The sequence below is a fragment of the Uloborus diversus genome, chromosome 9, assembly GCF_026930045.1.
Source record: "Uloborus diversus isolate 005 chromosome 9, Udiv.v.3.1, whole genome shotgun sequence".
Classification (NCBI taxonomy): domain Eukaryota; kingdom Metazoa; phylum Arthropoda; class Arachnida; order Araneae; family Uloboridae; genus Uloborus; species Uloborus diversus.
In genome coordinates, this window is record NC_072739.1 from 126,672,461 (window position 1) to 126,699,432 (window position 26,972).

Consider the following 26,972-nt stretch of genomic DNA (forward strand, 5'->3'; position numbering starts at 1 on the left):
ACTTCTCCTCCCCCCCCCCCCTTTTTTTTTATTCTTTGAATTGAAACGAGTTTATTTCCTTTGAGGATAGAATGTTATTTTTTATGTATTGATTTATTTCATTTTGCTCTGCTTCAACTATTGCATTCAAAGCAATTATTGAAATCAAAAGTCTCAATTTGAATTTTGAGTAATTTTTTAGATTTAAAAAAAAGGAAGAGGCTTTTTGAATGATTTGCATCTCTAGTCTGCAAAATTCATGAATAAAAATAATAATGAATAAATAAAATACTTGATGAGCAAACAATAAAAATGAGGAAGAAACGTATTGAAAAAATGATAAATTTTCAAAAATTTTAAATTTAAAATCACATTTCCCTTTTACTTCAAAACATATTGAAAGAAGTAGAAAATTCAAAAGGAGTTACAATAAAGATTAATATAGTTTTCATTTATTAATTTGTATTACTTTCCTCTGCTCTAACTTCTGCGTCCAAAACCCGGGTCGTACGAAGACTTAACGTTACCCTCCCCCCATGCGACCAGAAAAATTAAGCTGGTTCGTTGTAACTTCAATGCACAATAGACGAACGTCTTCGTAATTTAATTGTTAATAAATAAAAATCTGAATAGGTAGTAATATTAAAAAAGTAGCAAATGAAACTTTTATTTATATTTATTAAGTGTTAGCTTTTCAAAAACAATTTTCGAAAAAAGGAATAGTGTTAAAAAACTAAATTATATTTATCTGTAAAATGTCACTATATCGGATAAAAAAGAAGCAATCAAAAATTAATTCACTACGCATTAAAATCAATCTGAAAACATGTATAAGCATTTAAAAGCACAAAAATAATGAATATTAATTAACCTAACACATTACCTGTTATTTTTCAGATCAATAATATCAATCTGAACTGGCCAAAATAAAAAAAAAGGTATAAAGAAAATGGAGTTGTTTCCGAAATTTATAAGAAATATTTTTTCCTGAAAGTGCATGCTTAAAAACATAGGATTTGACCATTTTTTAAATAATTTGACAAAGTTTAATATTCTTAAAAATTATATTAATTCGGTGCGCAGATTCAATTTCCTTTTTTTTACCCTTCTGCACATGACACCACAAGTGATGAAATACCATTCACTGATGCCATTACCGCAGAGCACAACATTTAATTCGCTTCTGAATTATCATAACCTGGAAACGTGCTAGACAGCAAGCGTAAACATTCAGTGCGCCAGTGGAGTGCGCACCAAAGTTCATCACTTTTGATGTCATAAAGACCATGCCTTGTTTTAAAAATCGGATGTTTTGAAATATTAATTAAAAATTTAACGTTTTGAAAATAAAAGATTTTCCCGGCTCCGTGTTATTTCTTTTTCGTTCTATAAACTTCAGTGATTAAAAGTAGTACTTTTGACTGATGGAAACAACTCCATTAGGAAAAAAAAGTGCGTAAATTTGACAAACAAAATAGAAAACAATAAAGTTGATAATGGTATAAAGTATTAAATTAAGAAGTTTTATTCCCCCATATTCCATGCGGGGAGAGGTATCTGCCTAGCTGGACACTAGCAACTTGTTTGATATCTTATTTTATTTTTCGAGTGTCATTATTTTTCATGGCTAAAATGGCAAGTAGTGTTTATTTGCTTTGCCTCATTAATGAACACAAATACTGTTTTATAAATGTCAGCATCTTTTGAAAGCTGTGACAGTCACTCAGGCCTGATTAAGGGACATGTCTACTAGGCCCTGGGCCTGGGGTAACTCTTCCTAAGGGGCTTCGAATTTTTAGAAAACCTATGCACAGCATTAAAAAATCATGTATTTTTGTGAAAATGAAAAAAAAAAAAATCATGAATCACGTTTTAAGTAAATGTTAAACATTATTTTGCGTTGACTTAAAGTGATAGAATAGAGAGGGGGGGGGGGGGGGGCTTCCAAAGCATTGTAGGCATTGGCCTCAATTTTAGTTAGTCAGGCCCTGCAGTCACTGGCACTGGTCTAGTTTGTCAAATTCTGATTGGTATCCATAAATATAGAAATAAATCTTTCATTTTTGTTTTCTTGATTAATTTTTAAAATTTACTTTAAAGTGATTTTATTTTGAATTAGTTAATGATGTACAGCTCAAAATGAATTTTTCAAAAGGGGGGGGGGGGTGTCGCAATAAACCGTACGCCCGTGACATCGGTCAATAAATGCTCTGTATTTAATTTATTGTGTAAACAATATGAAGTAATTTACTTGTGAATAAAATATTGATGTTCAATTCAAAGTCAGTTTTCTTGTTGTTGGAATTTCGGGGGTTGAGGGTGGGTGATTCACAGCTAAGATATACACCTCTTCCTCATCAAAATAAGAGCACCTTTGTTTTCAATAAACAATGGCATCCCCTTCGTTTTGACTCCTTCCGAACCGGTTCTATTGTAACCCAGGGACTGAATCTTGACGTTGTGCATGCTCCTCCTCTTTTTGTGTCACGTGAGCTTTCTTCCGTTTTTAGCTAATTTTAAGCTGTATTTTGAAGAATCCAAGTCGGTTTTTTTTAAACTGAGTTGATTTTTGGGAGTTTTAAGTAGAGGGACTATTCAAATCAACCAACGTTCCGCAATTACCCGAACCATGCAGGTTCCTCATTGGAACTTAGCTGGGCCATTGTTTATAGTTACTTCTAGTAGGTAACACTTTCATGTAAGAAAACAAAAAAAAAAGTTTTTAAAATTGAAAAAATTTTTGCATTCAAAAGTTACATTTTCTGGAGAATGACATATACCAGTAGGATTAAATGTATCCAATTGCTTCTTTACTAGCCTTGTTGTTTCATTAAAGTGAATTACAAATAATGATGAAAAAATATCCTTAATATAAGAAGGAATTTAAAGTAAGGTGCACACAAGTCTTAGTATGAACTTAACTTTTATCAGATTAATTTGATACTTTATGCTATCTCAGAATCATCCAAAATATCCCTTGACAACTACAAGACGTTGCCGGTAGCACAACAATAAGTATGAGTGAATCTTCCATATGTACAATTAAAAGTCAAAACAAAAAGATTATCCATAAATATTCAGAAACCGCTTGCAGAATAGTATCTAAGCAAAGTATATATGTATTATGAAAATTAAAGCTGCTCTTGCATTGTGGATCAAGAAAAGATCAAGAGAGGTTGTTGTCATAAATGGAAGGTTCAAAAGAAAAGGCAAAGCAATTGCATTTAAACATATTAGAAAAGAATAACGATCTGATCATGGAGCATAAATCATCACCATCTTTTTTTTTTGACTCATGAATATTATTACTGTATCTACTGTACAGTACTATTATAGTGCAGCATTTTATTATTATAGGGTAAACCGACCAGTGAATGAACAGTTAAGCACAATTTCATTTTTTAAAAATCCTAGTAGTTTTAAATTCTATACTATACAGATCGTGATAGTTAAAACATTTTAATTGATCTAGGTAAATATCTCTAAAAAATCGCGGGAACTTAAATGTAGTGTAACGAATTTGGGGGTTCACCTGGTAGCATGGGATCCGGCGGCGAACTATATTTGTCACAGACTCGGTCTTTTTACTGCAAATTTTTTATTTATAAAAATATACTCGTACACCCTTTCGATCTGGAGTACTTCTCTTGGCTAAAATACATATTTACAGATATAAACAGCAATGTTCGTGGTACACATGGTTTGGTAACCAGTCCTCACGACGAGGTCTACCTCCGAGGCCAGTCACATCTTATCAAAGTCCAGCTCGCGTGAGCTCTTCACCTTCGGACGCGTCTGATCTCTCCAAGATCTTTTTTCCCAGTCCCCAAATTTGAATTTTTTTCTTCTCGCCTTCTCATCAAGGGGCGTTGTCTTGTCCAGAATTTTAATTTCATTGGATGAGTGGTGGCGTGGCGATCGACTCCTGATCCAGGGAGCAATTCCCATTTGCTACCACGTTGGCTCCACTCGGTCTGCATCCCGCCTACGGTCCGCGGCAAAAAACCAGACACAAAGTACCGCGCTGGAGTCCGTGTTGAAAAGAGTTGAAACCGCCAAAGGCCAGACCGTGTCCACTGCTCCATTCAACACCCAGACCGAGGGGCGACCTTCGGAGAGTGGCGCGCGTGACAACGCAGGACCCCTGGTGCGCTTGACCCCGAATGTCGCCCCTCGGTCTGGGTGTTGAATGGAGCAGTGGACACGGTCTGGCCTTTGGCGGTTTCAACTCTTTTCAACACGGACTCCAGCGCGGTACTTTGTGTCTGGTTTTTTGCCGCGGACCGTAGGCAGGATGCAGACCGAGTGGAGCCAACGTGGTAGCAAATGGGAATTGCTCCCTGGATCAGGAGTCGATCGCCACGCCACCACTCATCCAATGAAATTAAAATTCTGGACAAGACAACGCCCCTTGATGAGAAGGCGAGAAGAAAAAAATTCAAATTTGGGGACTGGGAAAAAAGATCTTGGAGAGATCAGACGCGTCCGAAGGTGAAGAGCTCACGCGAGCTGGACTTTGATAAGATGTGACTGGCCTCGGAGGTAGACCTCGTCGTGAGGACTGGTTACCAAACCATGTGTACCACGAACATTGCTGTTTATATCTGTAAATATGTATTTTAGCCAAGAGAAGTACTCCAGATCGAAAGGGTGTACGAGTATATTTTTATAAATAAAAAATTTGCAGTAAAAAGACTGAGTCTGTGACAAATATAGTTCGCCGCCGGATCCCATGCTACCAGGTGAACCCCCAAATTCGTTACAGACTACATTTTTGGTGGCAGCTAGTGGATCCGTAACTACACGCAAAATGAGGACACCTAGTCCAGCAAAACGAAGGACACCAAGTCCGGCATAAAAGGACACCTCGTCCGGCATAAAAGGACACCTAGTCCGGCATGAAAAGAAGGACACCTCGTCCAGAGAACGATCTCTCGTTCAGCGAAGTCGCCGACGCCCTGCAGTCAACGGAAGGACACCCTGTCCAGAAAAGAACTCTACGCCCCGTAGAAGAGGTCGCCGCCTGGTAGATTGTTGACTGGCAGTCGACGGAAGGACATCTCGTCCAGAAAAAACTTTGTATCGTGAAATTGGTCGACGGAAGGACAGCTAGTCCAGAAAGAACTTTGTATCGTGAATTGGTCGACGGAAGGACATCTCGTCCAGAAAAAACTTTGTATCGTGAAATTGGTCGACGGAAGGACACCCTGTCCTGAGAGAAGTCTACGTCGCGTAGAAGAGATTGACGACCACCAGTCGACGGAAGGACATCCCGCCCGGGAGAACTACCCCTCGTTCGCGAAAGAAATCGACGCCCTGCAGTCGAGTGCAAGACGTGAAGTGCCCAGTTTGGCGACACCCCCGTCACCGAAGGATTTAGGCATATTGGTGAGATTGATTTCTTTCGTTCCTAGAGGCATTAAAATTGTTATTTCAGTCTAAGTAAAAATTAATAACTTAAATGATTAAATCAACAGAATTTTTGTAAGTTAGTAAATTTGGAAATTAAAATTGTTTATGGATCAAAATTAAGTGCACCTGCACAAAATTGTTCTGAAATTCAAAGTGAATTCAGTGAGTAAATTAAACAGCAAATTCGTTACAGTAGTGATGTGGATCGGGTAAATACCCAGCGGGTAGGTAAATATTTTTTGGGTATTTACCCAAGGCCTGGGTAAATACCCAAAAACTGGGTATTGTACAAAAATTGCAAAAAAGTTAATGGGATTTTTTTTTTAAATCTAAATGTGAAATAATTGGCAAAACTGATAGATACATATATGTATTACATAGTTTATAATATTTTTTTATTGAAAGACTTGATGAAATCATGAAAGAAACATATGGTGAACCAAAGAATCTTTCTTTTCAATGTCATAATTGGAGAAGTATAAGCAATTCATTATGAACTTCAGGATTTCAAAATCACAATCTAGGTTAGTCATATCCAAAATGAAAAAAAGGGAGCATGAGGGATGTTTGGAAGAATAAACTGAGAAGTTATTAAGACTATCGTGTTATTTATTTTATTGATATTTAAGTGATAACATGGAAAATATAGAAACAGTTTTCACATTAATAAGCAAAAAAAAGCAAAATATTCTTTTCTGTTGCCTTGCTCATTTGCATTTGCTCCCCTGTAGGGTGGGAAGGTAAATATTTTTTTTGCGTATTTTTTCGAAGGCAGGGTAAATCCCCTAATAATTGTGCATTTTGCAAAAAAATTTTAGGTGGTATTAAAAGGTGACTATTTTCTTTTTTAAACATAAATCCTAAAATAAAAGTTTAAAAATTTTAAATGTTTATGTATATTATGTGTGTGTGTATATATTTGTGTGTGTGTGATATAGAATACACCTGAACAATTGAACTAAGTTCGGAGGAAATTTCTGCATAAGTAAATAAATAGTAATAATAAGTTGAGCGACATTTCGTTACATTTTGATGTCATGCAGGGACATATTACTGCCTTATAAAAGACTAGGACCTTAAAAAATTGATGTTTGCTTTTTTTGTAACCAGTTAATCTTTTTACTTTTTGTAGAATGGCTTTTTATATCTGAAATTTGGCTATCGACATTGATCAGGCATATCCAACACATTTAATGTTAATATCACATTAGATTGCTAAGCTGTTTCACACAATAATTCTTTAAATATGTGATCAAAATACAATTTTTGGGCAAAAATTTATTGTTTTGTATATTGTTGGTTGTATACAGAAAAGTATTTTAGTTGAATATAAATTTTTGAAATAAATACCCGGGTATTTACCCATTTTGGGTATTTACCCGGGTATATACCCTGGGTATTTACCCCTAAAAATAAATACCCGGGTATTTTACATCACTACTTAAATGGTAACGCTTCCGACTTTTTTAGGTGTTTAAAGAAAAAATGGCACAACGACCCAGTGAATGAACACCTCGAACCAGTAAATGAACACAAATTGGTCCAGTGAATGAACATGATAAATTTTGATTCAAAAAGAAACTAAGTTTCTTTGAGATCTATCTATCTATCTATATATATATATATATATAACTATCTATACCTATTTATATAACTATCTATATCTTTTTATATCTCTATGCATCTATCAATATACCTTTCTATCTATTTTTCTACCTACACATCTATCGATCTATCTCTATGTCTACCTATTTATCAATGTACTTATCTATCTATGTACTTATCTATATATCTATCTACTTATCTATCTATCGATATACTAATCTATTTATACATCTTATCTATCTATCTATATATGTACTTATCTATCTATCCACCCACTTATCTATCTATCTACTTATCTATCCATCTATATAGCAATATATTTATCTACTTATCTATCTGCTTATCGATCGATTTGCCTACTTATCGACCTACTTATCTATCTATCTGTCTATCTACCTAATTATCTACCTATTTATATGTTTGTACATCTAAATATCTACCAATCTATTATCCTAATCAATCTATTTATTTACCTGCTTTTTTACCTGTCTATCTATCTACCTATCTTTCTTTCTCCTTATCAATATTTCTATCTATATTCATCCACCTATCTATATCTATCAGTCTATCTTTACCTGTCTATATATCTACTATCCATCTCTATAGAAACATACATACATATTTACCTATCTATTCTCCCTCTTTGTATATATATTTCTATTTCTCTATCTATCTACCTGTCTATCTATCAAGAGAGATAAAGATATAGAAAGATAGATGTAGGTAGGTAGGTTAATATACAGATAGAGATATAGATAGATAAAAGATATAACTCAGTAAAAAGTGCATTGTTTGCAAAGACAAAAATAAAGAAATTATAAAATATATAATGAAATACATAAATAAATAAGCTATAAAACTATCTGCATTACAAAAAAGTACGAAAATAAAAATATCTCAAAGAAACTTCAAATTTCTTTTTGAATCAAAAGAAATTTTGCCATTGTTCATTCACTGGGTTTTCGCAATTTTTCGTACCCAGTGACTGAACACCCCTCTACCTGAAAATCTACGCATTCTGCATTGATTGAAACAATTTAAATCCATATCCTAAATATGTATACTTAATTATTTTTTTTTGTAGAGTTTAAAAATAAAATTTATTGATAAAAATAATATGTATCAAAATAATTGCTAGCGCGAAACCAGCCTCATTATTTTGAAAGAGAGAAAGAACGATTCACGGCATAAAAATTTCAAATTTTTTCCAGGAAAAAAATACGTATCCAAAGTAGCCAATCAGGTGTCAGATAGCTTAGAATATCAATAAAGAACGCTTTTGTAGTGAATTTATTCAAAAAAAAAAAAAAATTGGAAGCTTTTTTTTTTTTAAAAAAATGACGCACTGTTCATTCACTGGGTAGTGTTCACTCACTGGTCGGTCTACCCTACTACATACTGTGCATGCAGAGTTGTTTATTTTATGTCTTTCCCTTCCGCCAATCATTCATTTTGTGCAGATTAAAGTATTTTATGTTGAAAAAAACAGCCTTTAATTTTTTTAAAACAGGAAAAGTTCAGTTCTTTATGTAAAAAACTGTAATGTATAGTTGAGGAATGCTTTAAAACTGTCTATGGGCTGTTCTACATTGCGACCCACGCAAGGAGTCTTGGGACACATCCATCGCATTAGTATAGGGTCTAGACTGTATACAGAATACCAACCCAATATTTCTTGCATCTCTAATCATAATATAAATAATGTACTTGAATCATCTAATATTAAAAATGAATCATCTATGTAATTTATAATAATAATTAGGGACGCACCGATAAGCAAATTGGCTGATTACAGATTAATTGGTTGTTGATAATCGGTCAGATTCTAATGATTATTTTTAATTCTACCAATTCTTCCGGCAAGGGCGCCCAAATAGGGGGGCAAGGGGGGATCAAGCTCCTATGAGAACTTCCTTGCTTTTAGTGCTTTTTTCTTTGCAAAAATGTATAAAAATTTCTTTTCCAGCCATTAATGAATGGGTTATTAAAAATGTCAAATTTTAATATCTCTAATCTGTACTGAAATCGGTTTCCATGGGGAAAATTTTTAAGCCCCCCCCTTAAAATTTTGCATATGGGCGTCCTTGTTCTCCGGCACTTTTTTTCTTTTCTCCCCCCCCCCCCGGCTTCAGAAATAGTTACCAGTTTATTTCTGAGACCTTCTTTTTTTCTCCTATTTACTAACTTTTTGAAAAATAATTTCAAAATTTTATACCATTTCTTTCAGATAATTTTTACATTAATGTTAATAAAATCACATAATGTTAATTAGACATGAACATTAAAAAATACGCAGTAGTTAGAGCTCCGACCACCGGGAGCGGATTCGATATCTGACCTATAGATTTGCGCATGCGCAAAGCATTCAACGGATCGACAAGCTCCCTTCCGTATACCTTCACGTTTCTCGCCATTCGGATCGGATTTGACCGAGCATTGCGCTCGTTGTTTATTCTCCTCGTGCGAAAATGGCACCGTTGTGAAACGCGCTGCGAATTTTGATTCATAGGTGGAATTTTAAATTTGTTTTTAGGAATATTGGAGGAGCAAAGGTGAAATTATTTAAAGAACGAAGAGGGGGGCGATTGACAACATGACAACCCTAAATGACGAGGGGACGGGGCTTAAGTTAGGTCCGACTCGTCAAGCGGCGACAGAGCAGTGGTTGGTACTCAATAAAACGAACGGCGGTGTCTTTGTTTTCCAAAATGCAACGAATTATTATAGATGGAGTATTTCATTGGAGTCTTCATGATTAGTCATGTTATACTTCAGACCTCCGTAGAATTTTGTTAAATGTTTATTTCAGATCCGACCCATAGCAGAGGCGCAACACCACGGGAGATGGACGGTGTTCCATTATGGGTGCCTGCAGGAGGCAGGCCGTTCAAGAGGCCCTTTGGCTTTTCAAAAACAATTTCCTTCAAAATAATATTAAACATAATGGGTATTGATTAAAGTTAAAAAAAACCATGTTGTGGTTTCAGTGGGCTTGGAATGACACTTTTAATTATTATTATTGATTTGAAGTGTAAAATATAGTTGAATAATTTTTCAGAATTAGGAAACCTTATGTGTTCACAAAAATGATCAATTTTTACTAGTTGAGTTTTCGACATTTCATAATCGAAATCATGCTTTTGACACCAAAAACCTAACCTTGTATTTAAGTCATGAGTGGTGGCAAAGGGGATTGTATTTTAAATATTGTTTTTTATAATTATAATAAAATAAGGAAAAATGGATTTCATTTTAAGTGAAGGATAAATTACTTTTAACTACAAAGTACCTATATAGCGAAAAATATTAGTCTCATGTTCAGTCTCAGCTACTTTTAAATAAGTGAAATTTAATTTATATTTAATGACAAATTACAAAAATATGGCGATAAGTGAAACAAAACTAATTTGCTAAAATATTTCGGCGAAAATGAAATATATTTCAGAATTTGCTTCAAAATAAAATAAATTCAAGAATGAAGCAACGATTTTGTTTCTCTTAAATCGGATCCGACCCATCGCAACGGCGCACAGTAGAGTATTTGCATGAAAATTCTGGCCGTAAGTCCAAGCTTCAGTCACGTACAACTGCTTATAGCCTCTGTAAAAGATGAGATTTCTATAAGAATTTTCGCTTTTTTGTTACGTTTCAGCTTAATTATTACGTTTCAATGTAGATTTTTTTGTGGCTTTATAAAGGAATGGAATTGAATCAAATCAATTAAAAGCAAGGAAGTTCTAATTTCTAAGGGGGGGGTCGAGCCCCCCTATATGGGCGCCCTTGGTTCAGATATTGATTGATATCCGATTCGAGCCATCGTAACTTTAGTCGGATCGTATCCATCACCCCTTTCAACATGGGTCGGGTTGGTGAGCCCGATCCGACCGTGGGTCTCGATCCGACCCATCGACGGCAGTTCCGCTCTGCGCATGCGACGGAACTGGTCGGTGCTCCATTACGAATCCGGTGGTCGGGTCTGTAACACCTGCCTTAAGGGGGTCCGGGACACATTTTGAAAATTTTTTTATTATGTACTTTAGAGTTTTGAAATTTTTTGAACTGATTCATCATTTATTTAATAAGCAAAACCATAACATAAATATGAAAAAAAAATATTTTTTTATTTAAATTAATTAGTTTTTTTTTCAAAAAAATGGGGTTGCTTTAAATTGCTATAACTCAAAATATTTTTGATCAATTTTCAATTTTTTTAAAATAAATTACGCACAAATATCCAAGCTTTAATTTTTATTCGGCGATTTTAAAAATATTGATTCAATAAAAAATATTTGAAGAAAAATTTCGAAAAATTCGAAGATACTTTTTTTCAAAAAAATCATAATTTTTGCAGTAAACGTTTTTTTCAAATTCGCCGAATAAAAATTAAAGTAAATTGCTTGAAAAAGATATGCTCCAAGTTTCATTACTTTATCTCTATCGGTTCCTGACTTATAAGAGTTTGAATGCAAGAAATCGGGAAAAATTGCATCATGGAGAAAAACGCGTTTAAAGTTTCAAAGTTATGTACACATTACTTAGGTGCATGCAACAAAAATAACTATAACTTTCGTTCTATTTAAGGTAGAAACAAGATTCAAACGTCCTCTTAAGCAGAAAAAAAACGGAGCAATTTTTCAAATTATAAAAAAAAATTGCAAAATTTGAGGATTTTTGTGTCCCGGACCCCCTTAAGAAGATTAGGGGAAGCCAGTGGCCAGCACACAGCAGTCAAATTTATTAGCATTTTTTAATTTAATTTTTTTTAAATTATTCGTAGCCATTTAATTCAAGTTTTTTACTCATTATAAAAAATTATAAGGTTATCTAAAAGCACTATTCTAAAAGGGGGGGGGGGGGAGTATGACTTTGGAAACATTATGTAACATTATATTTAGTATGTGCATATTTATCCAAAATTAAAAAAACAAGTTGTGTAACCAAAAGCTGGGGTGACTGTATCATCGTAAACATTGGGAAACGATCCAAATTTTCTTTAAGAAATAAAAGCATTTGGAAGTTTTTCTTTTTCATTGGAGAGAGTTAACGGTAGGTTCTAATGGGATCATACACACATGTTTATTTGTTACCTTTTTGTCCTTCAAAAGATAGAAATAACATTATTAATAACATAAAAATAAGAAGTAGCTGCAAGGCAGGTGATATGAAAAGTTCAGGGGATAAATATTTTTCGCAGTCCAATTGAAAAGTCCTGGAATTTAATTATTTTTAGTAGTGTCATGTGAATATAAGCTGTGGGAATTATTCTTTAATATTTCATTCAGTTTTACGTCCCTTTCTAAACTATTTGTTTTTACTTTATATACTTTCATACTGCAGTTCTATAATAATGTTTGCAGCAAGTTACTTTTATTTGTTGTTCCTTCGTTTATTCATCATAGTTTCTTGCTGAAGGTATGCTTAAAAAATGTTTTTGAAAAAAAGGTTTTCACCTCTTAATCGGCAAATTAAGTCACCTATATATTTTTTAATCACCAGAAAATTTTATTTCTTTATTTTGGAGACTCGTGATATAAAATTATTTTTTAGCCTTAATTTTTTTTTTCAAACTCCTAGGCAATTTCTTTATTTCCCACTTATTTCATAAAATTGTCAAATAACTGGATTATACATAATTAAAGTCAGACCAAACAACGTAAGTAGAAACTTACGTTGTTTGGTCTGACTTTACTATTCAGCACAAAGGTATTTATTTATCTTATACATAATTACTCTAATTAGGTAAACAATAAATTCAGCTATTATTACAAAGGGTAAAAACTTGAATTAGCACGTTAATACATAAATAATAATCCAAATTATACATGAATAATTAAAGGTCTCAAAATTCGGATAAACATTTTTATTCCTTTTCTTGCAATGTCGAAAACAATAAATTACACAGTTCATAGTATCAAAAAAAAAAATAATAATAATAAATAAATAATCCCACTATGATTCATCACTTTTCCAATCCTTTTAAATATTCATGTGTCAAATTTCATTCCTACAATTGATTTTTTTCTTTTTTGAGATTTCTAAAATGACATCGAAAAGAAACTTATAAAAATGCAACGCTAAAAACTATTAAGCCTACTATACTATATTCCCTCGAGATTCTATTTCGTAATCAAATTAAAAATTCCGAATAGAAAAAGAAATGCATCGACATTAGCATAAGAATAAAATTGCATAAATCAAGTAAAGTTTAAAAAAAGAAATGGGAGGGGGGGGGGGAGATAAATGAGCCCATTAATAATCGAGCGAGCCCGCATATCATCTGAATGATCCGAGTTAAAAAACTATGATCAAGCTTCTAGTATCTGCGCGTACCTATAGATGTCATCAGAAGCACATAGGACGACGTAATTGGCAGCTCAGTGCCGATTGCGAAATAAAAGAAAATGACGAAAACGAAAGCAACTTACCGGGATTATGAGACGTGCCGGGATAATCCGTTCTGCATATAGTCGCCAAAATTAGCCGCGAATTCAAATATTAAACTGCTTGTTCCTCTTAAAACTTGCCATTACTCAAGATGGCGGAGAAAATGTTTCGCGCCGAATACTCGATTCAAACTGGCTTCCCTTTGCGCAGTTTTCTCTACGCGCCGAATATAGTTCGTTTGTGTACGAATTCTTAAAACTGAATCGAAAACGTTCCAAGGTTTTTCTGTGCTGAGAAATAATGTCTCTCGTGACTCCGGGGATTCCGATGAACGAAGAGTTTGTTTACTAACGAAATTTTCGAGTGGCGCCCGATTGACCAATGCACAACGTGCTTCCTTTGGAAATCTGCATTCACACACATCGTCACTCCCGCTACTCGTCACCTGCCTTTGGCCATGTCATGTGACCCGTTTCGCTAAAAGGAGAATACGCGATACGGGAACCCACTATCGTGCCCTCTCGACGAGAAAACTGAGAAAACTCGCTTCATTCGATCCACTCAGAGGGGAGGGGAAGAGGAAGTAGAAACTGTGAGATTTCAATATCAAAAGGGAGAGAGATACATTCAGGGTCATCCCGATGGGAGGTCACTGTGCCTTTCCAAAAATTTCCTCATTCAAATTAGAGATGAGACGGGCTCGGCCCGGGCCCGAAGCGAGCTCGGGCTTTAGAACCGAAAATAGGTTTTGAGCTCGGACTCAAGCAAAGATAAAGACAAAACAACGTTAGAAGAAGCACAAATTTGTAAATTACAGCAGACACGTGTTTCGGCGTTACAGGGAACGCCTTTTTCAATGCAAAAAATAATGAGCTTATGGATGGAAAGACATCCGACAAAATTTTGGCTTTTGGCCGACATCTTTTGGCTTTTGTCGGATGTCTTTTCATCCATAAGCTCATTATTTTTTGCATTGAAAAAGGCGTTCCCTGTAACGCCGAAACACGTGTCTGCTGTAATTTACAAATTTGTGCTTCTTCTAACGTTGTTTTGTCTTACTTGACTGTTCAGCACAAAGGTATTTATTTATCTCAAGCAAAGATATTCAATCGTCAATCTCCAAACAAATTCACAGAAAATAAACATTTTCCTACTGTGAGAAAATGAAAGGAACATTTAAATCAGTTCAATCATTGCGAAAATTTACCCCCCCCCCAAAAAAAAACGCTTATTTATAGTGTTTTTTTTGCGATTACTATTGCAGTATGTCATAGAGTAATGCATTTGGAGTGGAGCATTTTGAGAATATTTAGAAACTTCTGCTAATGAAGAACATTTGACTTAACATATTTCATTAACAGAGAGATCATGTCAGACTGTAGAAGGCTCGGTTTTTGATACAAGAAAGTTTCCTTCGGGCTCGGGCGGGTTCGGATTTTGGTCCGAGACAATATCGCTCGGGCAGGCTCGGTTACAAATTTTCATGCTCGGGCGGGCCCGGGCTCTCAAAAACGAGCCCGAACCCATCTCTAATTCAAATGCAAAGGGGGGGGGGCGCCGACGCTCTCCCCCCCCCCGTAACCCGATATGTTTTGTAACGTAAAATAGAAGAAAGTTTTTTTTTTTACTCTCCAATGTCAGAAAAGCTAAACAGAAAAAGAAATGCATCGACATTAGCATAAGAATAAAATTGCATAAATCAAAGAAAGTTCCAAAAAAATGGGAGGAGGAGGATAAATGAGCCCATTAATAATCGTGCGAGCCCGCATATCATCTGAATGATCCGAGTTAAAAAACTATCATCAAGCTTCTAGTATATCTGCGCGTACCTATAGATGTTGTGGGAAACCCATAAATTCATCAGATCAATTCATGCAAAAGGAGAAATCCCAATTGCGCAACTATGGAGGCCCCAACTATACCCCAACTGCGCAACCACTTGAACTCCCACAAGGCTGGCTGAGAATCGGCACTGGCGGTCAGAGCAAGATTTGTCTCTGGAAGAGTGAACGTGTGAATATGTACATTAAACAATGATCTACTACAACCGAGTCATGTAGTGAATATTCCACCTCTGACATAACCACCACCGCCACAATGTCATCAGAAGCACATAGGACGATGTAGTATGTAGTAGGTCTTAGACTAAGAACTACAAAGTTTTTATTCTTAATTTTTAAACTATTAAACGGGTGAACTATTTGAAGAAATACAGAAAAAGCATTCTAGTTCCCATTAGCTGCAAAGCACAATTGAAATGGAGACACTTATTAGGACTTCCTGCTTTTTTTCTAATTCAAGCCGGGCTCTCCAAAGGCCAGGGCCCCTAGTTTCCGATTAGGCTAGTATCTGGTTACCAAAATGTGCAAATTCAGCTCCCTTTGATACATTCTCCGTGAAGAATGCAAAAATCATGATTTCGCGTTTTTGTAGCATATTTTTCAAGAAAAATTTTTGTGACGGATGTGTTTTATTTCTTGCCATTTATTTAATACCGAATTCAGTATTTTGGAAGTTCTTTTGTTATTGCTTGTTTTTATCTTACTTCTACTGCATACTGTTAATATCTTAAGCATGAGAAAAAAATATAACACTCTACTCCATTTCATTTTCTGCACTACTTGTGATTGAAATAAATTATTTTTAAATTAAAAAAAACCGCCTTCAAAAAATACCCAGGAACTAAAAAGCAGAAAATAACTGATTACACTTACATTCTATTTCCTACCCAAACATAGAAATGAAGTTTCTTTTACAATTCCAGTACAAAAATCAACTAAACACCGAATTATAAAATAAACACTGATTTAAATTACTATACGATGAATTATTTTATATACCTAACTAATTATATACAATCTGTTAATTTTTAATAACCTTTTGAAGTCGGGGCCTCCTATAAACAACTACATAACGTAAAACTGACAACCCACCGAATCCTGAATTAAACACTAACTATACGAGAAATTAGTCTTTAAAACTAAACCTACTCAGTTACGTTAGATAGTAGTTTATAGGTCCCGACTTCAAAAGGTTATTAAAAATTAAGAGATCGTATATAATTAGTTAGGTATATAAAATAATTCATCGTATAGTAATTTAAATCAGTGTTTATTTTATAATTCGGTGTTTAGTTTAGTTGATTTTTGTACTGGAATTGTAAAATAAATTTCATTTCTATGTTTGGGTAGGAAATAGAATGTAAGTGTAATCAGTTATTTTATGCTTTTTAGTTCCTGGGTATTTTTTGAAGGCAGTTTTTTTTTTTATTTAAAAATAATTTATTTTTTGCTTTTTAGTGGTGTAAATAACACGGCGAGCGTCTCGGAGACTTCCGACGACTGTGAAGAAAGGCTTTTTCAAATGCGTAACTATGTACAAAAAAAAATTGTCTTCATCATTTGTTCAACTTTATCAAAGTTTGCTTTCCGAAAGCAAATGCACGAGTCACTAAAAAAAAAGAAGCGAAATCGCTTTAAGTTTAAATTTGTAAAATTGTAAATTTTAGAATTGTAATATTGTAAATTGTAATTTATGTTTCGCAATAAGCGTCATGTAACTCGTGATAAAAGTCGCATATTTCTACACATGGCCCCACTATAGATGAAGATTGAAAATTCCACTAGAATTAATTTTATGTTTGCTTCAGAGAATCCTTAATTCAAAATTTTCATTATCATTACCCTTAATAATATATTTTTTTAGTACTTTCTTTAACTATAGGTAAAGAAAATATATACCTTTGTTTTATTGCCTTTGTTTATCAATGGGTTTTATATTTAATCGTTTGTGAGGGAAATTGCATGAAATTTATTGTTTTACCCTTAACTTTTCCCTAAAGAACAAATAGGGTAAATCAAAGATTTGGAACCTAAGTTAGACCACCCCTAAACAAAACCACCATTAAACAAAAAAAAAAAGGGGATAAAAACCGGTTCACTAAGTGAGACGATATACAAAGTTAATAAAGTACAAATTGATTTAAATGTGAGTATGATATTTGAAGAGTGCCTTCGATTTCATCAAACCTGAACTTGATTACCATTAGACCGCCGAGGAAGTATACCGTTTCAAACAAAAAAAGAATTTTCCTTATCGGTACAGGCAGGGGCGTGCACAGAAATTTTGGAGCCCATCACAAATGACTTTTCTGGGCCCCTCTCCATATTGTTTACCCCTATATTTCACCCTTAGTTATAAAAATATTGGGCCCCTTCAGGCTCGGGCCCGGGCCAACAGGTGTCCATCCCCCCCCCCCCCCTGTGCACGCCCCTGGGTACAGGTGTCTTAGAGTATTTATGAAACATTGTACAAAGGAAAAACAAATCCGACGAGTTCAGAACCTCCTCCTTTTTTTTAAGCCTGCTAATTAATGAAACCCTAATTTCAAATTGAACTGGCGGCATCGTGAAATAGTAAATCTAGAATATTGGTCAAACTTCAGAAATCATACACAGTTACAATGTATATTATTAAAGAATATAAATTAAATCGTGGGGGAGGGGTGTTCTGTATTCAATTCCCCCTCAATTGAACACTAAATATATTTTAAAACTGGAATATTAGATAAAGAACTTTATATTTCAGTGCCTAAATAAAGTTATTTATTAGTAAATAAAATATTAAGGTAATTGATTCAACTATTAAAGTAACAAAATATATTTAATTTACTGCTTTGCTACGCAGTAATAAATACATTAGTTACACCTATAATAAAAAAATAACAGGCGGCGCAGCGTTGCGAAAATTAATCATCCATGTGTCGCGAGAATTAAATATCATTCAAGAGAAAGCCAAAACCTTAGGTGTGAAAATACACCGATCACAGCAAGACCACGTGACAATGACGTATGAAATTTAAAGTTTCTTGGATTTCTCCGAGAGCCCTTATCAGATCCAGACCAAATTACAATGGGACCATCTGGGAAGTATACCCTTCCAAACAAAAAAAAATTTTCAAATCTCTCCAGTAGTGTTGGAATAATTCAAAAACACACATAAAAAGCCGCAATACGAAATCATTACCTCCAACCTCCTTTTTTGAAGTCGGTTAATAAAGTATGAATTACCTGCATGTCCAGAATATTACTCTTTCGTTACTTATTTTCAGAATTTCTACACCATTTCTTCTAAACCATTTTGTATAATTTTTACTATGGGGCATTCGATACAAGGAGGAGGGGGAGGAATTGGGGGTTAATGATCAAAATCAAACTGCACTAAAAGCCGATATGACCAAGTGACGAGGTGCTTCTCTTCTCTCCTCCCTCGTTTTTCCTCTCTGTCGATTAATGTCAACGATTTGTCGAACAAGCAATTTTTATTTTGGTTGATCTTGATTTGCAAAAGAATGCATAACTTTTAAAAGGTTTTGTCTGCCTATCTTTCTTTATAATTTGTAGTTTCACTTACCCCCATATAAGGGATCAAAATAAAGATTTTTGTATCTATTTTTCAAAAATTTTCCAATGGTAGAAAACCCCCGGACCCTCTGAAATTATGGGGATTCTACATCACATCTAAAGGGCACTCTCCTATTATCCTTCTCATTACAAGGTGAATGAAAAATAAGAAGAAATTGAAATAAAAATAAAAATTGCACAAACATTAACACAACGAGATAAAACACATGAGAACTGTATCAGTAAAAAAGACACATGGGGGGGGGGGGGGAATGGTCTGTTTCACCTGCGACAAAAATGTTTGGACCACAAAAAGTAAAAAACGGACCTACAGTAGCTTAGTGCCCCGTCAAGTCTACATTTATTCTCGTGTGATTTGTTCTTAAAGCCATGATACAGTTGAGATAACATATTGATACTACATGTCGTTTCCATTAAAAATCATGATTTTTCCAAAAAACTACCATATAATTTCTTTCATTTTGCATTTTTTATAAGCTGAAAAAGAAATCTATTACTGCGCAAATAGGTTCCTGGATCAAAATGACTCTTTTAGGTGCGCCTACACATTAAAAAAAAAAAAAAGTTAATTATTGACTCCATCAAAGAAGAATTAGTGGATGAATCGCGATAATACGGTCCCTTGAATTCGAAACCAGTGAGTTAAATGTATTCTGCAACTCTGGGCCTCTGAATCCGGTAATACTTCTTTAGCAAACAAATATCTTTTTATTCAAAATATGCTGTGTGTGTTTTGTGTTCTTTTTAATTAACTACGTAAAAAATGAAAAAGAAAGGTCAATTAAAAAAAAAAAAATAAAAAAAAATATTTTGAATTCTGACATCTTGAATTCAAATTATGTTTTTCGCAATCACGAGTGTGTGTATGTAGGCGTGTGTGTTTGTGTGGGGGGGGGGGGGTGTTTGTGTGTACGGGTTATGTGTATGTGTGTTTGTGTCTGTGTGCTGGCATAAGTGTGTGGGTAGTTGTGTGTATGAATGTGTGTGTGGGGGGGGTATGTGTATGTGTGTGTGGGGGGTATGCGTATGTGTATGTAGGCATATGTGTTTGTGTCTGTGTGCTGGCATAAGTGTGTGGGTAATTGTGTGTATGTGTGTGTATGTATGCGTGTGTGTATGTGTTTGTGTGTGTAGGTGTATGTGTGTGTAGGTGTATGTGTGTTTGTGTGTGTGTGTATGTGCGCGCGTGTGTGTAGTTGTGTATGTATGCGCGTGTGTGTAGGACATGGATGGAGACGGCTTTCGCTATAGGAGCAGCAGCGTGAGGAGCCCGCCTGTCCACAGTGATGGTGCAGAGGGTGACGGTGGGAAAAATCAGCTAACATCAAAAACAGTCAAATGAAAGCAATAAGCAATCGTGATTGCTCAAAAATAGTGAAATTAATTCATCCATTCCAGGCACGGGCCCCCTGCCCCCCCCCCCCCTAAAATCCGCTACTGATTGTAGCACAAACTCGACTCTGATAACCAACATAGAGCCATTATAATAGCTCCAAAAGCTAAAGATCTCGGGAGTTATCCGAAATTTAAAAAAGCGAAGGAACATATAAAATGTCTGAGAGTATGAAAAAAATTAAGTAAACCAACTACAGTCGAATCCCGACTTACGCGAGGGATGCGTTCCAAGACTCCTCGCGTAAGTCGAAATTTCGCGTTGTAGAAAAGTGTTGTGTCATATGATTTTTTTATTAACATACTCAATCATTTTAGACATTTAAACACCTTTTAAACTGTTTTTGACCATTTGTTAACTATATATTACCATTTCTTACATAAAGAGCTGAATTTTTACCGTATTTTTTCAAAGGTTGCATTATTCAACATACAATACTGTTACGATGCACGAAATCAATGAGAGAGATATATATGAAAATAAAACAGTACGGAACGTACAGTATGTAGTAATAATAAAGCACTGCACTGTAAGAGTACTGTACAGTAGATACAATAAATTACATTTATAACTTAAAAATTGAAGATTATGATTTATCCTGCGCAATCTGATCGTCATTCTAATATATTTTTAAATACAGTAGCTTCGCAATTGCTTTTATAGCATTTACATCTATGGTAATACCCCTCTGGGATCCCCTGGATTTATACAGATTGCCTTCTCTTGATTTTTAACCATACGTATGAAAGATTCACCCATCTACCTAATTGTCGTGCTACCTTCGACCCACTTTCTAGTTGTTCAAGCTTATCAAGAATCTTTACCTTTACTTAATCTGTCGCAAACGTTTGGTTTTTGTTTCCGTCTTCAAACTTTACATGAAACAGTGTGTCTAGGTGCCACAATATTTCATCACCTTTCATATTTAGAATAAATAAATGAAAAATGAAGAGTGGTGATACATACACACTAACAAAGCTATGTTTATAGTGCGGTATGTGGGAACTTGCGCAGTCAGCGATGCTGAAAGGATTGAAAGTACATTGTCAATAACAAAACCGAAACTTAGCATCACAATTCCTTTCCAAATATTTTCCAGTTGAGAGCGAAAAATTCGCTTTAGCTCTAAAATTTGTTGCTCCGCAGAAACTCGCGTTATAGCCATTTCGCGTAAGTCGGATCGCGTTGTAGCGGGAGTCGACTGTATTCATCGCACGTTCTGAACTGAAAAGATAGATATTCGTGTTCTTACCTAATTCAAACAATTAGGAACGAGTCCGATTTTCCAACTCAATGGGGTTATAGTAAGATTCAGAATGAAATAATATGACGGATGCGTAAGGACCTCGACGTTTGAGCTAAATGAAAAAATAATAATTCGTACTTACATGCTCAATTCTGACATCGAGCTGAAAGCTGAAGACTCTTGAATTCTGAAAACTCTCGAATTAAAATCTTGAAATCTTCCCAGCAAGTAGGTAAGAGAGGGACGAATTGAAAATGCTTCCTGCTTTTATAGCAAATTTGGGAAATAAAACCAAAATTACGTGTTACGAAAATTCGAAAACTGGTATTGTTCCCATAGCTACATTAAATTGTGAAATGGGGTTATTGCTTCAAATTCAATCAAAATAAATTGCTCAGTGTTGAAATGCTATTGTCTTACAGTTCAATTTAATAGTTTTTGATATCCTGTAATCCAAATAACTGGTTCGAACATATTGGAAAATTTAATTTTTCGATGATTTCGTATTGTTTTGAACTAAAAGAAAAGACTATTCAAATTATTTCTTCCACAAATTCGTATAAAAAATGTTTAAAAAGTAATTGTGTCACAGAGAACACACATAGCGCAAGATGAATCACAGAATAGATGCAACGTTCAAAAATAAGTTTATAGGTCGCTTCCTCATCTAGAGTTTATATTGTTCGGACCACCGTGATAAAGACTATTAAATAGAATATTTCTGCGAACTGCTCCAATTGAATTTGATGGTGTAAGAAAATTTTATGATTTTTCCTGGTTCGTTGAACTTTAAGCTGCTGTAATGAAAAATTTGAAAAAAGTGACTTTTAACATTTTGCCATCTTAGCCTTTATCAGTGTTAACAGAGTGCGCGTCTCATCCATTGCATGAGTCAAACTTTTTCCCTCTCTCCTGTAAAATAGCGTTTTGCAACTGACGCTGTTCTGGCTCTGAGGTACAAACTTGATGGTGTAATAAAATTTCATGATTTTTCCTGATTCATTGAACTTTAAACTGCTGTAATAAACATTTCTTAGGACCCATTACTTTTTTTAACGTAAGCAAATGCTGAACTATTCAGTAAGCAGATCGTGATAATTACGTTTTTAAGGCTTTACTTTCGGAAACTTTCCGCGGTGAGGGTATAAACCTTTCCTTCTTTAAACATAACCAACAATTTTTTTTAATTGCGTTTCACAAACGTAATTTCGGAATTTTTTATCGGGGTAGAATCCCCTGAGAGTCTCTATTTCTACGTTTTTCCTTCCCACTTCCTTCCTTTTTCGAACGTATACAGTCAACCCTCGTTTATCGCAATTAATTCGTTCCCGACTTTACCGCGATAACTGAACTTCCGCGAAGTAGGATTCCGTATTTATAAACCGTATATTTTCCTAATTGGAGCGCATAAAACTTACTTAAGACAATTTAACATAGGTAGAGCCCCCTAGACATGAAACGTAGCCACCATTACATTTGCATTATTTAAAAAATTGCACAAAATATGAGAAAATGAGATATGTTACACGTAATAGGTATCACATTGTTGATTATTGGGAAATAAACTACATGCAGTTCGTACACACTACTACTAATCTATGAAAATAGCTCAACTTGTTCGATGATGAATTAATTGCCAGTTAGTGACCGTATGTTACCCCCGTTCTTCCTCCACAATTATCCTCATTTAAGGTATTACGTATGCAATTTAAAAATCTAGTACATTCTTGGACACCATTTACAATTACAGATGTAATAATACAGTGATTTATACTTTTCAGTTAGTGTTTAACGATTAAAATGAGATAGCGATTCCCAACTCTTTCTTCGACGATTTTATACCTCCACTCCCTCAACTAGTACAGCTACAGCCCTCAGAAGAGCTTACCTTACTTAAAAGACATACATTGTTATTCTTATGTAGGAAACAGTTTACACGAGCGCATAAAAAAAAGCTAATAACTATATTTGAAAAAAAAAAAAAAAAAAAAAACAGAAAAAACCGCGATGTAGTGAAGCCGCGAAAGTCGAAGCGCGAAGTAGCGAGGGACGACTGTAGTTCAAAATATATGGATGCTTCACTTGCCGAATCGATTAACTCCATAAAACAACAAGTCGAGAAAAGTGATGAAGAAGGAGGAGTGAATGGGCTTGGTGTTACATTTTCTGCTATCGCAGGATCAGAAATATAATGAACCAAAAGTTTAATATAAACTCATATTCTAATCATTGATTAAGCACTATTAAAGCAGAAATGAGGATTTTTTTAAAAAGTGGAGTTAATCGACTTAACAACTGAGGCATACATCAGGGACGTAGCCAAGGGGGGGGGGGGTCCGGCCCCCCCCCTTCCTGATAGGTCACTGTCCCCCTGCACTTACATAAACAGAATTTTCCAAAAAAAAAAAAATTAAATAAAAAATTCTTTTGTCCTAAATATTTTCTTTAAACGACAACTTTCTCACATTCAGTTTAGTTCAAAACAACAGAACCTCTGGGAGTGGGGGGGGGGGGGGGGCGACAGAAGTCTTCAACCCGTGGTACGCGGCGCAGACCTGACCAAAAGAGACATTTTATCTTAGTCCCCTGCCTCGCAAGAAAATCGCCAGCAGCTATCCGAAAAAGGAGACACTATCGTAGTGCCCCTCCCCGCAAGGAAATCGCCGGAAGCTCGTAAGCAAACATTTATTGTTAACGAAAGCTTGATGAGAGTCATCAATGATGAAAATGTCGGAGACAGGCAGACAGAAGACTCTGGGCAGACAGGAAATTTGTAGGAATGTTTTTGCGGGAAGGTCATACAAGGAGGAAAGCGACAGTGGGGTCAGCCGCCCTTGTAATATAGCACCGTCTTTTTAGAAGGTGTCTAAAGCTCCTAGAGTCTTGGATAGTGCAGAACTCTGTTAGGTCGCACATTCCCTTTCTCATTCGCTGCGATTGGTATGGGTCGGTTGCACGAATGTTTTCCTCCAAAGTTAAAGGGAAAAATCAGGAGCAAAATCATAAACACATAAGAAAAAATTAGCCAACCCCCACTGGGTAAGTTGTATTGCAGTTTTTTTTTAATGTGTTTTTTTTTCTTCTTTTTTTTAACAATAGGAGCAATTTTATGCATTGTCATTTATGCGTTTCTCATTTATTTAAAAATTTATTCAGACAAAAATAGCATCGAATATCATTTCATTTTTTAACCAATCAATTCAATTTATTTCATTTCTAATTTTCATTCGTAACAATGAATTACTTATATCATTGTGTCCCGATAGCTCGCAACTTTTAGCATTCATCTAATACTCTAAACCTAGTTATTTTACTAACAATACGGAAATATAAAAATTTTAAATTTCTACCCTTTTTCTTTGGAGGTAATATTTGCCCTATTTGTGATAATACGGCAGCACTAAAATTAGATCCCAAATTAGATATACTGTAAAAAGCTAATCATCTTTCGGTGACAAATATAAAAGGTTTAGAGGTAGTTTGAAGCCTCAATTAGCAAACATTTTGCTCTAAGTCATCAGATGTTATAATCTAAGGGTTTAAAAGAAGACAAATCTCTTGTAAAAACTCTAAGAAAAGTTGTAAATGCCTTTCTACAACATGGTTGTAGATTGCCTTTCTACAACCATGAAACTAATGTCTGGAAATTCGTTCTGAATATTAGTTCATTTTCATCACAAGGTAACAGATTTTTTTTTCTTTCACTCTTTCTGAGCAAAAATGTACCGAAAAGAACTAGAATTTTTGCGAATGTTTTATCTATTGCGTTTTTATATATGATTTATAAAAAAGGAAAAAAAAATATATGTATCTGGGGGTAGTAAAAAAAAGATGAATAAATAAAGGTTAATATTAATATAACAAAATTGATTTCAGTGATATCAAAGTTTAAAAAAACAAAGAAATTCAATTAAAAAAAAAGTTTGGATGTGTTTGATTTTTTTAGTTTTAAGTTTGGAATGATTAACACATGTGTAAAGATGTATACGTTTAAAGATACATATATATTTCACAAAGAAATTCTTTTAAATCATTATTTTAAAATACTAACTGAATTGTGTTCACGAGGTCAAAAGGAAAAGTTATTAATTAGTTTAACTGAAAATATATATTTTCTTCTATCTTCTAGTTCCATTTTTCGAATAAAATACTATATAATATTCGTGCATATGCTTCATTTAGCAAATTTTTTGATAGCTATTTACTGACTTCTTTGTATTTAAGAATTATTTAACAAGTATCTGTACATTCATGGTTAAAAAGCACAGTAGACTCCGAATGCAAGAATAATAGTTGTTGTTCTTATCCTCATATATATAACAGCCAATGATCGAGTAACTCTCTTGACCTCATCAACAATGAAACTCACTCCACGCCATGATAATTTGATAATATGTTTTGGTAATGTTTAAAATGCAGGGAAAGGCTTTATTGTAACAAGGCTGAACTGGATCCAGTAACTTAACTGTTTTACTGGTGAGACTGTCATTTTAGGGCACTAAAGAAACGAAAAAGTGGTCAACAATGAACGTTATCTACTGAAGCTTAGGGTTAATCCACTGGAGTTAGAGTTTAAAATATCAACTATCAAAATGTCACCAAACAGGCAATTTCTTTATTCAAATGTGGAATCAATTTTCATCCATCATATCTTGACGGGCGATTTTCTAGTTGTTATATAATTTCAAAATATCAATTTAAATCATATCTAGATTTTTAATTTACAACTTTTCTTAGAGTTTTTACAAGAGATTTGTCTTCTTTTAAACATTTAGATTATAACATTTGAAGACTTACAGCAAAATGTTTACTAATTGAGTCTTCAAACTACCGATAAACCTTTTATATTTGTCACCGAAATATGATTAGCTTTTTACAGTATATCTAATTTTGGTGCTGCCGTATTATCACAAATAGGGCAAAGATTAACTCCTAAAGGATCGAAATAGGATGAATACCGCCAAATGTAGAAATTTAAAATTTTTATATTTCCATATTGTAAGTAAAATAAATAGGTCTAGAGTGTCAAATTTTGTTGTGATGATTCATTACTGTTACTATCGGTCATTTCCTTACAGTTGTTGTTTAAATTGAAATTTTAAATTTAGAATGGAACATTTTGCACAGAAGTTGTTTTGAATCAGCTTAATAAACTAAATCAAATCCATAGTTCTGTTCATTTGTTTTCCTGAAGAGGGGTAAAGACTATACATAAAAATATTATGTATATACAACGTGTTCGTAAGTGTATTTATTCATTTTCCAAAGTTCTAAAAGTAATACTTCCTCTTATCACCCTTAAATGACTCTGCATGCGAAACTCCTAAAATAGAAAATGTCCAAGAAAAATGTTTAATACCTTTGACGGCCTAAAAAATTGTATTTTTAAATAAATTATCATTCAAATTTTCTTCAAAATTTTGACAAAGAAATTTTATTGTTTAACTTAATTCATCGTAAATACCATAACTGATCCTTAGATATCTATTTTAGCAATACATCACAAGAAAATACTTATTAACGAGCAATG

At 34.4% G+C, this 26,972-nt stretch overlaps 1 protein-coding gene across 1 annotated transcript in view; it reads right to left on the reverse strand.

Moving 5' to 3' along the window:
* Positions 1–1,702: 1,702 nt before the first annotated feature.
* LOC129230478 (mRNA (2'-O-methyladenosine-N(6)-)-methyltransferase-like) overlaps positions 1,703–26,972 on the reverse strand; it is a 141,363-nt gene continuing 116,093 nt past the window's right edge. Inside the window, exon 13 of the mRNA XM_054864880.1 lies at positions 1,703–1,756. Coding sequence (XP_054720855.1) covers positions 1,703–1,756 — 54 coding nt within the window. The remainder of the gene's footprint in view (positions 1,757–26,972) is intronic.